General features: G+C 35.2%; 1 protein-coding gene across 1 annotated transcript in view; it reads right to left on the reverse strand.

Moving 5' to 3' along the window:
• Nucleotides 1-155: 155 nt before the first annotated feature.
• SYT14 (synaptotagmin 14) overlaps nt 156-12,875 on the reverse strand; it is a 71,391-nt gene continuing 58,671 nt past the window's right edge. Inside the window, exons 6-7 of the mRNA XM_026072328.1 lie at nt 4,538-4,727; nt 156-844 (exon numbers count right to left, since the gene is read on the reverse strand). Of these exons, the coding sequence (XP_025928113.1) occupies nt 531-844; nt 4,538-4,727 (504 nt within the window). The 3' untranslated portion in view covers nt 156-530. The remainder of the gene's footprint in view (nt 845-4,537; nt 4,728-12,875) is intronic.

A 12,875-nucleotide genomic window follows, 5' to 3' on the forward strand; every position in this document is an offset into this window, starting at 1 on the left:
AATTGTACTGAGCTCCTGGAAAGAAACTCAGTGTAAAACAACAGTATATTCATATATGCTATATTACTAAATGTTCTTCTCCATTGGTGGTTTTTTTTGCTATACAGATCAATAACTTTTTCTCATAGTGCAAATTATTGACCCTTAATCTGAATGCAGGCAGGTCAGAAGCTACAGTATTAGAGAACTAAAAAAAAGTACATTAATTTAGAGAGTCTTACATAAAATATTTCTGAATTGAAAAACACAAAACAAACCCAAACCAATACATCATCAGGCAGATGGGGGAGGGACTGCTAGCATATTTGTGTAAAGTAAGGTTTCTCTGACACCAATGAAGTGTGTCTGATCCTAAGTGAAGATGGTACAGTAAACCACTCCGTTTTGCATGTTGTGCATTCTTTAAGATGGAATGTTGACTTCAATTTTCAATTTTTCACTTCCACAACAAATCTCTTGACTGTGACCAAGGGACAATCTTCTCGAAAGACAAAACTCCCTTAAACCATGACTGTACTTTGTACCATCCACTAAGATTCTAGTAAAGTATGCCATCTACATACTTGTTGTCCTTTAGATTCCTTCATTTCAGTCCAGTGATTGAGTTCATCTTCTCCTGAGCTGTTGAGACCTAAGGAAATCCACCCTATCATCTCTTTTCGTTTCATGCTGCGTTTATTATACACAGACAATATGAGTGTCACATCTGAAAGCTGAAACAGTGCCACTTGAAAAATGAAGGTTTCTTTGTATACTGGATTTGGTTGCCCTCGGCGGATTGAAGTTTTGCATTTGGACATTTCTTGCCCCATGGAGTTCAGTAGTGTTAATTTAACATATGTATCTACAAAATAAAGCATATTTTGGAATGTCAGATGTCTTAGATCAAAAGTTTTGGATAATGAGATGTACACAACATATTATATAAGGCTATGGTGTATACCAGGTTGATTGAACATAGGTTAGTTTAGACACATGAAAAAGATGACAAAAGCAAAATATTACAAGCACAATAACGACTTAACTAGCTTCAGTACTAGGTAAGTGGGTTAAAGGTATACCCCATAATCCTTCTTCCCATCAACCCCCCTTACTTGTTCTAAACAAACTCAAATTGCATTAACACTTAGCAAGCTCCAACTAGCCACAACACTGTAAAGCATACCACTGAATTTTCAGAGAATAAGAACAAACAAAGTAAAATGAAGACAACTAATCAAGAGAAAAAAAATGTTGATGTGCAGTGATAATATCAACACAGCCAGAATGGAATGCTTAAAAATAATCTCTGCATGGATGTGGTTTCTCGCTTTGGGTTTTTTGATTTTATTCATATTTAAAGAGCAAAAGGTAGCCAAGTGCATTTAAAGGTGGAGGTTTACACAATACAACAAATCTCTTAATTCCTAAATTCATGAATGATTACATTCAATATGTCTTTAAAGAGTTTTTGCATAATTTAATATCATTGTTTAAAACATTGCTTGTACAGTCCTCTTTGGAAGTACACTTAAGAAGCTGATGTAAGTAAATGTGGTCAGCACACACTGAATTTTAGTATTTGGGTATAAACCCTTATTTTTAAAGCTGTATTTTCATTTGACCGGAAGCATCAAGCCATGCTACTACAGAAGGATGTGCATTTCACAAAGGTGTAACTGATTTTAAGAAATATATAACTGTATAAAACATTTTTTTTTATTCTTGTCATGTTTAATGAATAATGTTATTAAAAGACTGAAGTCTAATTGCATATTTTCACTGTGCAGGTACACTGAAATCCCATCATCCATAATCAGAGATAAATGCAGCTTCTGCATTAAAGAGTGCCACAGATAATAAACATATACTTTAGTAAACCAATATGGTAGGCAGCCATGGATAGCTTTACTGCTGGCAAGTTTTCTTTTGCATGAAAAAGACAACATCCAATTAGTTTCTACAGGAACTCACCTCGGATTATATAAACCTGTCCACCTATCAAGTGTTTTAGACAACAGAACAGTCCATCTGACAACAGGGGGTGGAAAGCAGTAAAAGAAATAATGACCAGATGTCAATAGTTGGGTGAGAGAGGATCAAAGGTTAAAGTTTAAGAGGAAACACTATTCACTGGAGTGGAAGAACACAAAACCTTAGCAGTATAGATCAGAAAAAGGATTGAACAAAAGGATTGTTGGGTAAAATTTAAAGAAATGAAAATTTTGTGCAGTTTTTGTGTAATCTTTAACAAAAATTACACTGCTTACATAGTGAGATATCTTAGCACTAATAGCTACCAGGTTTTAAAGCACACTGAACATAGAAAGAATCATGCAAATGATTAGGTTATAAAAGACTGGATAAAAATTACTGTATCCATTTTATCGAACCTCATACTTTTTCATGCAAACTCCAGCATATTAAGAAAAACCGCACACAGTAGTTATGCTTCATATACTAAAAACAACAAAATGAAAAGTCACTGAATTGAAAACTAATCCTACAAATACATAATGCTTTTGGCCTTCGCTTTTATCATTTACACTACATGATTGTAATACTTTACTTCTCGAATAGTGATGGACTTGGGCGTGAGAATAAATCTGATCTAAAATCTACAAAAAACTGAGATGCCTACATCTGAAATTCAACTACGGGTCTTTCTATTTAAAATGTAAAGAGCTCACTATTTAAAACCATATATTTATGGACTTGGGATGTGTGTGCGTGTATGTATACACGCATACACAATGCACACATTTAATGTGCAAAAGCTCATGTGCCTTTTCAACAAAATTTTAAATGATACTTAGGAGCATTCTTCTTTTCTCAGACATAATAGTAACTGTCACACAGAGGAACCAAGACACATTCTAACATCAGCTTTGATTGCTTGCAGCAGTTGGCTAATTTGCTTGCACTCACCTCCTAGATAAGTTACTACATACTGTATAAATAAGCAGCAGAGGAGTATACGCTATCAAAAAGTAGAAAGGTAGGACTTGATCCATATTTACTTCAAAAACATTTCACAATAATTGCATAGGTTCACAACCTCTGGGATACAGAAAAGGCCACTTGTGGAAAAAAAATAATCACTTCCCTTTCCATTGTAGTTTCTCAAGAGCAAAACGAAAACTGACCTGTGCATGTGCAGCACTTCTCAGGGTTCTGGACCGCAGATGGTCCAAACTACAGATTTGGTCAGAGCATTTCATCATCAACCCTACATGCCTGAGCTTCCTTTCTGTGGAAATGATGGCACAAAGAGAAGCTGGTATATGCTCACAATGCACTCATCTCTGCAGCCCCCTCTCTCCAGATCTTCTTTTCCTTTCGTTCCTCCCCCCACCCTGGTGTCCTTGAACCTTCTTAGCTTTCTCCATCTCTTTTCATGCTTTGTCTTCAAATAGGTCACTCTGGGGCAGCTACCTAATCATACAGAAGTATCTCAGATTCTTCTTTGGCCTTCCTTCTCTAGCCATGTTAACAAATTCTGGCTCTGTCAGTGTGAAAAGGATACAGAAAGCAAAACAGAGTAAGGCTGAGCCAAATGTAATTAATGAATGAAACAAAACATGGGTCAAGAAAGAAAGAGGAGCAGTCTCATATTGTGGGGCTCACTGCTGAAGTCTGAAGACGAGGTGAGATGCACAAATCACTTTTACAGTGTTGGCAGCCTGCTGGATAACCTAGTGATGCTACAGAAATCTGGGGATTAAAAAACAGGAAGAGGGGCCAAAACCTGAGTCTCCAGACAGAACCAAGAGGAATAGGTCTGGCTACAATTTATGTAAATCTGACTGATGATCTTAAAAGACAAAAACACCCACTTCCTGCTTTCCCTCATTACTGGACTTTCTCAAGCTATAACAAGGAATTAGAGACAGAGTAAAAATATTCTGTGCATGTGACATATTCCATCTGGCTTAAATTTAAAAGAATATAAAGTTCAGAGATATTTTAGACAAATGTATTTTTGAATGAATGTTTGAACACTCAGTTCGAGTCCTTTCTGATGATGAACTTTCCTTCTGTACAGTATATATGCCAAAAGTCACAATTTGGTTCTATGTTGTCTTCCTTGACATTCCCAAATTACATATATTACCTTCACATATGCACAGGCACACATGCATTTGATTTGATACTGCAAAGATTGCAGTATCAACTCCCCTAGGAACAGCAATAACTGTTCACCGTGTTTATATTAATATTAGCTGGCATATACTTTCTCTTTAAACACTGTAACTTTTTATTCTTGGCCTGTGATGTGAGGCATTAGTAATTTAGCAATTAATCATTATGATAAAGGCAATTTATTAGTCAGTTATCAAGAAAAATTAAAATAGTCTTGTCAACTTACAATTAATATTTTGAATTTTAGATTTTTGCTATTTCCCAACTGACTAGAAATATAAAACATGAAACAGATTAGTTGATGATTGCTCTATTTCATTTTGATTGGGTAAGACTAAATGATAGGCTTGACGTCCTTGCTATTGAGAGTCCCACCAGTTCAGACACATTAGGATGAAAAAAGATTTTCACTCACTGGGTGGTCTGTTTGCTGCCAAGTTTTTGAAGTGGCTGCCTTTTATCACTTCTGCTGATAATCTTCCAGTTGTGGCATTATAAAGGAGGCCAATGAGGATTTCTGGAGCTGAGCCATGTACCAGAGACTGACAAGAGGAGGTACTTTCACTGCAGGACACTTCTGACATGCTCATTTGGGAGTCACAACCCTATAAACAGAGAAAAAGTTCTATGTGTTTTATACAGCAAAGTTACTGGGTGTCAATTTTTAGTATAACACATAGGAAATCAGGAAAATAACTCACTGACAATAACAGGAGTTCCATTCAATCACCCGATACGAAATGTACTTCCTTAATATATACTTAGCTCACACACCTTAGAGGTAACAAAGATTAATGCAGTTTGGAATTAAAATAATTTTTAATTCTGTGTTTCCATTGGTTCATTATTCAGGATAATAGAAGGAAATGAAAAGCAGCCATTATGATCCCTATTTGTTTCAGTTGGTAAGATAAGACCTGTAACATAATCTGTTAGCGTACCAGAGAACATTAAACTTTGGATCCTTTACTTTCCCAAACTGGAACTCTGAGGATAATAAAATGCAGGAAATTCTTATTCATCCTTTGTAAAGGTTATTCTCTAGACTTAGAACTTATGAGCAGCAAAATGATAGAACACATGCAAATAGAAAAAACATACTCTGTCTAGAATAAATTAGCTTACAAGGAATTTAATTGATCCAGGGATACAGAATTGTAATAGACCCTTTGCCTTGGGCAGGAAAGGAAGAATGTTATATCCTAGTAGTGAGCAAATGATGCTTTAATTTCCACCATACGAGCTTCCAGAAAATTCAGATGTCCCATGCAGTCTCACTATACCACATCTTTGATTGGAGCTTCTAATATTCATTTTTATCATTTTAATCCTCTCATTCCTAGCCTTGAAAAAAAGAAAATTTACTGCTATGCTAATCAAAGCACAGGTACTCTTACTTGGATTTCCTGCTTTCATGCACTGGCACAGAGAGTTATGGCACTGAAAACAAGAGACCGAATGGAATTTTGCCTGTGGCATGGCAATTCCCTTAGAAGCTGAGGAGAGAATTTGGAATTATGAATACAACTCTTTACAATATTATCTCAAAAAAATGTAAATTGTGTCCACAGTTTTATCAAATATGGGTTGACTCATTTTGGAGCCTGGCAGCATTCTTCCAAGGAGCAGTGATGATTTTGTGAAGCTGATTCTTCCAGATTCCAAATGTCTCTCTAGCAGCAGCTGATATGGGAGTGAGATCACTTCTAAAACCTAAACAAAGCAAATAACTTTGTATAAAGGTCAAATGCATTACAGAATCTCAAATTATTGAAGAAATGATAGAATAATCTACAATAATATCCTTCAAATTGAACTTTTAACTAGTTCTTCTCAATAGAAGAACATTTCCAAAAAGTCTGAAAGAGGCTTCAAGTAGGGAAAGTTTAAGAAACCAGTTCCTCATTAATAAACATTTACTGGTGCTAGCAAATGTATTCTTACTACTAAAGAAGGACCTCAACAAAATTCTCAGACTTCCACCCCCCAACTTGCATATTCTGAATTTTAAACCTTTGCTTATTTCTCCAGAAGTTCTTTATTCAATGCCAGGAATGAATTACAAATGACTTCTAAATTACAAATTGCTGAAAATGGATCACATTTTTTCTCTGGTTCTTGGCGCTCAACAAAATAGGAAACCCTGGATTCCTAACTTCAGCAGTAGGGTACAAAGTGGAAAGCTGAAGAGAAAGATGACTTGGTTCAGCAGTCACTGTATACACTGTACACTTGAAAGCCTAAGTCTGTCACAGCTCCAGGTACTACTAAAGTTTTCCTGTATTTTAAAATTATAACAAATTCTCCTTATGGTGCTTTTCTGTCTTACTTTTTTGGGCAGGAATTTAAGCACAGTCAACCTGATGCTGTTCTAAGCTTAAGTCTGCTAATTTGATTCTAATCATGCTGTAAGTTCACAAACAGACCTAACATAGCTGGGCAGCTGTCCCACCCAAAGCTCCAAAGGGCTCTGACATGTGTACTGAGAGAAGGCAATGATGGTACCACTTCAAAACGTGACTTATTGGTACAGTTTATTAGTGTTCTAAATTTATTTCCCTAAAAAGGACTCAGTCTAAATGATGGAGTTAAGCTGGTTATTATGGGTATTAGAATAACATTTAGAAAGTTAGTAATAGTAAACAGTAAATGAGGGACGATTGAGTGGGAATCGGTTCTGAAGTACCTTAAAAGGGAAAACAAGTAGCTTCTGTGTGATGCAATATAAAAGGGGGAAACAACTGAAAAATGAAACAAGTATGATATTATAAAATTACACTAGAATGGGCTAGAAATATCATTCCTTTACAGAAGAATCCTGACTGGATGCGAGTAGGACAAGACTGCATTTGTCAGGATCACAGAAAAGCATCTCACTGACTGAATAGTGAGGTAAGAAGAACCCAGGTGATGCTTCAGATGTGTAATTGGATGGGAAAGGAACAAAGAGGCTGTTACTTAAAACTGCTGCACACAAAGAAATGGCAGAGGAAGCCTGAATGAAAGTCTAGAGAGAAGCCCTAACTTAAATGTTTTATTTCAATATTTTCTAAAAYGAAATATTTTGCCTTTTGTTTTGAGACAGGAGGCAGGTTTAAAACAAATAAAATCACATTGTTCTTTCCACAGTGTATAATAAACTTTTGACTCTCCTTCCTACAGAAAGATGGGTGCTAAAAGTTTAAAGAGGTTAATAAAAGCAACTGGACAGATTCAGTGAAGAAACAATCTAAGCAATATTTGTTTTCCATTTCAAACACACACATACACGAAAAGATGTCAACACATTTTGTTTCGTACTGACCCAAACTTATTTTTAAAAAACATTCTATTTCTCAGTTACAAACTGGAAAATCCTAATGAGGAAGAAAGTGAGAGGTTAAGAAGAAAAATGAAGCTGCAAGGTGTGCAGCAGATTAGAAGACAGATTGATGTTACTGGGTGAAGAAAAGGGTTAAATGAGACAAGCCAAAGTATAATTTGTTCCTATGATAAAAGAGAAAACAGAATTTGGGACAAATGGGCAATATATGTGAGACAATGGGGGGAGGAAGATGAGGTTGTATTTTATCAGCTGTCTTTTGAAAGAAAACAGAAAGATCCCATGAGAAGAAAGAGAAGAAGAAAAAGGAATCAGGGATGGTAGAGAGGCAGCTGAGATCAACAGCGCTAGGACTGAACTACACAGGAGAAGTAAGACTGCCTAATTTGGAAGACACCAAGGGAAAACCAAGGGAAGAGAGAATTAATGGAGGAATCCAGCATTGTCGGGGATGTCTGACAGAGGCTTTCTGTTGTATGAGAACAGGAGCTGAGGGACCAGATGTTTGGGTTAAACCAGAGATTGGCACAGAGAAAGGGAACTCAAGAATATAGGTATTGGAGAATCCTTGTATCCGAAAGACCGCTGCTTGTAAAGAGCAAGTCAAGTGACTTTCAAACACAGCAAATACAATTATCTACCACAGTTATCAGAAGTTCCTCTAGAAATACCACAATAGAAGAAAGACTTTGCAGGACCAAAAGTTAAAATCAGAGATACTATGTATTATTAGATATCTTCTCAAAAATATTTTTTCCAGCACAGACTGCATTGTTCAGACTGTGGAATGCCATTCACTGTTTTAAATAGGTATTCTGTGGTAACCTCAGCTGTTGGTAAGTAACCTGACTTTGTGTTAAGCCCAGAAGCTGCATTAGAATTTATAACAGAAACATTTCCAGGTCTCAGTTTAGGAGTTTTTTTCTGTTTACATAGTCAACATTCAAGAAGGGGGCTAACAAACTTTTCAAGAAAAGAGCAAGAGAAGAAGTTACATTGTTACCTGCCCAAAATGTAAGCTTCATGATCATGTGTCAAATTGTAAAAACGACTGAAAAAAATGGAAATTGCTAACTGGTACAAGATGAATATAAACTTAGATAGCTTTAATCTCATGACAATATTGCAGTGTTTCCAGAGTACTTTTCATCTCCATACAAATCTGCACTCAGCCTACCTGTAAATCTATACCTAGGCCACTTTGATACTGTACTTTCACTGTGGGTAAGGTATTATTCATACTGAAAGTTACCTATTTGCTTGAAATAATCTGCCTATATAAGTTTATTTTTCATAACTCTTCTCTTCTTCTATAAACACTACATGTATTTTAATATGCAGAAAAAAAGACTAAGGCTTCATACCAGCAAAAACCTTTTAAGTTCAGTGAAGTACTGGAATAGCCTAGTGCGAAATTTTGTAAAGTCTTAACTGCAGATTTTTAAGAAGAACTGAGATCAACTGTCAGGGTATCAATGATCTTGCCACACTGCAAAGAGCTGAACTGGATGAGGTCTTTAGGTGCTCTCCAGGATACATAAATCTAGAACTCTAATCTACTTTTCTCAATTTAACAATGACAAAAAATATCCTTAACAGCAAACACATGTAAAAACATTAGGTAAAATCTCTTCCCAATATCTGGTTAAAAGGTCTGGTGTTACTGCTGCGAATTACCGATTTTTAGCTTTTCAGTTTTATAACACAGAGCTTGCCCTGCTGACCTAAACCTTTCCTAAATACACCACAGGTCAATACTTTACTACAAAGTTAGCCTGATTTTACTGGATCAACACTTACAAGAATCAGTACATTTCACTGGATTATAAGAGTAATATGTATTACATTCTACACAAAATTGACTTCTAATTCTCCAAAATATTGTCCATGACGACTTCTTTGCAGGTATTATCCAGGGAACAAACTTGCTTTTTAATAAATACGCATAAAAATATTACCATTAAACAATACTTGTATTTGACATGTTCCTATTGTATAAAAGTCAGCAAACAAAAAAGAACCTTCTTTTTCCTGACAGCCCATAGAAGGGAGCACATACAGTGCAATGATTTCAGAGCTGAGTGCTTAAGAAATATTTTCTGATAATCTTTTGTTTCTGCTCACTGAAAACAGAGGACTCTTATTTGCAACAATGATAATATATGTAAAATGTATTTATTTGTCTTCCTTCACCAAAATTCCATGGAAACAGGATATTTGTTACTTACATATTCATCTCCTACTGTTATTTTTATATACCCTGAAGTTCTAGTTACAAATTCTGATCTTAAGTCCACTGGAGTTAATTGTAGGGAATAAAATGGGCATACTCTGAGGGCAGTTAAAAGTTCCTTTTCCTCATTGCACAGGTTAAAATCATGCCTCCACAGGCTTATGAAACAAGAACATCCGATTCTTTTGGCTTTTCAAAATATACATAGGAAAGATGAAACCTTGCTGACAATCCTTCAGCAACAAAAAATTGATTCACAGCACGTTACTTGTCAAAATGTCTCTCTAGAATTTTAAATGTTAATGTTATACCACTAATCTCTTACTGAACTTTTTGCACATTATTTCCTTTTACTTCTTTGTCAATACAGCTGAGAGGTTAGGGAAGCAAATTTGAACCCTAATTGGTGAAAGAGGGAATTGAATCCAGGTCTCCAACATTTTAGACAAAAGTACTCATCTCTCTCCATCACCGAGCTGATACTGAACACTGAAGCTGCTGTTCCTCGTTGGGGCAAAGCCTGGAGGAGAGGCGAGGAAGGCGCCCCCAGCACAGTGGAGGCTCTGGGCTGGCTGCCAGCCAAGACCCAGGGAGGAGAGGAGGGAACTGAACCTAGACGCTTCACAGGCTTTGTGTGAGAAAGTAACTGAGACCCTTCCTGCGAAACAGAATTTAAAACACCCGAACAACTTAGCGCTGAAAACAGAGGTATGTAAAATAATTAGGAATGTCAAAGAACGAAATTTTATAACCTTGGATTCTGGCACCTAGATCCCACTCATATACTATACTGGGTGCTCTGATATTTTTGTGACCATGTGTTTTTGCCTCAGTTCATCACATGTGCAATGGTGATTCTATTTCCTCCACCTACTTTGAGGATTGATCTACTTAAAAACGAGAAGTCTTCAAATATACAATAGTCATATAATAAAACAATCTCTAAATTAAACAACTGATACCGTTTCTATATATTAATACTTGCAGGAAATATCAAGTAGTTGTTTTTAAAGGCAGAACTCTTTAAAGAAATACAAGGCTTTTCACAATTTTGCACAATATACCAGCAATTCTAGTAAGAATATGGATACCAAAAATAATAACTGTGTCTATCAATATCAAAAACTACACACTTAGAAATGTACTTCTTCATGTCCTTCAGGAGAAGGATTTAGGTTTTAAGAAAGCAACTTTCAGGGTACATGATAACTTAAGGAAGACAATACACCTTAATTAATGAATATTAGTTACATAGGGACAGCTCTCAAAAAACAAAATTCAACTTTAGTATGTATCGCACTGATTTCTACTTAGCGGCAACAGTATTAACATCCCTTTCCACCTAAGCGAAATACATTTAGCAGAAGAAAAGTGTTACATGATGCTTGTAACAATGTTAAAAATGTTTGAGATAATATTCACTAGTTTAGCAAAGATGTTGCTAAATAGCAATTAAATGAAGAAACAAACATGAAACAAGGTCAATTTTTTAAAGGTTTCTTTGTGTACTATATTTCATTATCGTTTTGAAGCTTTTACAATTTTTTAAAATAACTGATTTTAATTGGTTGTCAGTCCAGATGTTCTTGTTAAAAGATGATGTTTTGTTAAAGAAAGTCAATACTCTTGGAACTGGGCAAATCTTCACAAGAGATTAGGAAGGCCATTCCAATCCTTTTGTACTTGACATTCCTGTACAGTATAATTAAGAGAATGCATAGTATCAGTATTTTGCTTTAAGCTAATAACCTGAACTTGTAAATGTTCAAATATATATAATTTTATGCACCTCACAAAGATTCAAGCTCAGGAAAGCATCCTTATTTAAGGGAGGTAATTGTGTGTGACAGTTTCCTTGATGCAGGTCCCAAATGCTGTTCATTTTTACTCATGTACTTACACTTTACAATATTAATACTTAAGTCAACTTAAATCACAGTCATGAAACTAAACATTCTAATAATATTCCCATTATGTAACTTCAGTTTAGGAAACAAACCATACTTAGTTTGTGTAAAATGCCATGCTTTAAAAGTTGCTAGAATTTCGTGTTCAGAAATTCCAAATTAAAAGACTTCTGAGATTAAATACATTCAACATTAATGGTATTATTCACATCAGGTATGGATGGTTTTGGTTATTAAATTATTATTAATGTAGCTTAAAATCAGATTATCTAAACAACTGATAAAATGATCATTTCTCACAAAAGCTTCTGCTCTGCCTTCTTTTTTACTCTCAAGAGAAAAAGCTTCTGTATGCAATATTTTTAAAAAACAAGTTGTTTTGCCATAGGCAGAACACTAGAAAATGGAGATCAAATTAAAAATATTAGCCTTTCAATAACTACAGTCAAGGGACAAAAACCCTAACAACCTCTATATACCAGCTTTAATTTACCACTGAAACTATAAAACTTCCTTAAAACCATGATGATATTACATTACTTTCATCTGTGTATATTTTCTAATAATAAAACATACAGTATTATTCAAAATCAAGGTTTGTTTTCAAACTTTAGGACACTGAATAATTTAGTTATAAAATGAAATGACATAATAAAATTTATATATTGTTAATAATGGCAAAACAGTATTCCATCTTCCAGAAAGATTTTGAGCAAGTTCACAGGGAGATTTCTGTGTCGCTTTTCATATTTTATGAGACTGTGCTATTAATGCTTTATGTATAAAAGTTTTGCAAGTCTCTTAAAAAGAGCTTCAATATTCAACCCTGTAGAACAAAACATTAATTATCTATGGAAAAGGAAATATTTTAAGTTTTCTATAACTTTTATTTGTCTGTATTTAAATTATACCTTTGGCTTCCTCGCCATATAATGAAAGAGCACCTACTTGCTCCACAGACTTAATGGGCCTGAAATTCGCGTGGCAAACCTGAGAAGCCGGGGAAGCAACTGGAAATAATGTATGTATGATGGAATTTACAGCATTGACGATACCTGTTTCCAAAGTGTTCTGTTTTCAAAATTGCAAAAGTCTGCCAGATTTTTATACAGTGAGGGGGAAAGGGGTAGGGGGAGGAAAAGACACCAGAGACCTTTTATTATTGAATTCTGTTTGCTAAGATAAGACACACAACATAAAGAAGTATTAAAGCACTAAAAGCTGTTAGACATTTGTGCTAACAATCTAGTTAAGAACATCTGACACAAAATACAAACATTTTACTTGCAGT

This window comes from Apteryx rowi, unplaced genomic scaffold (genome assembly GCF_003343035.1).
Source record: "Apteryx rowi isolate R43461 unplaced genomic scaffold, aptRow1 scaffold_34, whole genome shotgun sequence".
Taxonomy (NCBI): domain Eukaryota; kingdom Metazoa; phylum Chordata; class Aves; order Apterygiformes; family Apterygidae; genus Apteryx; species Apteryx rowi.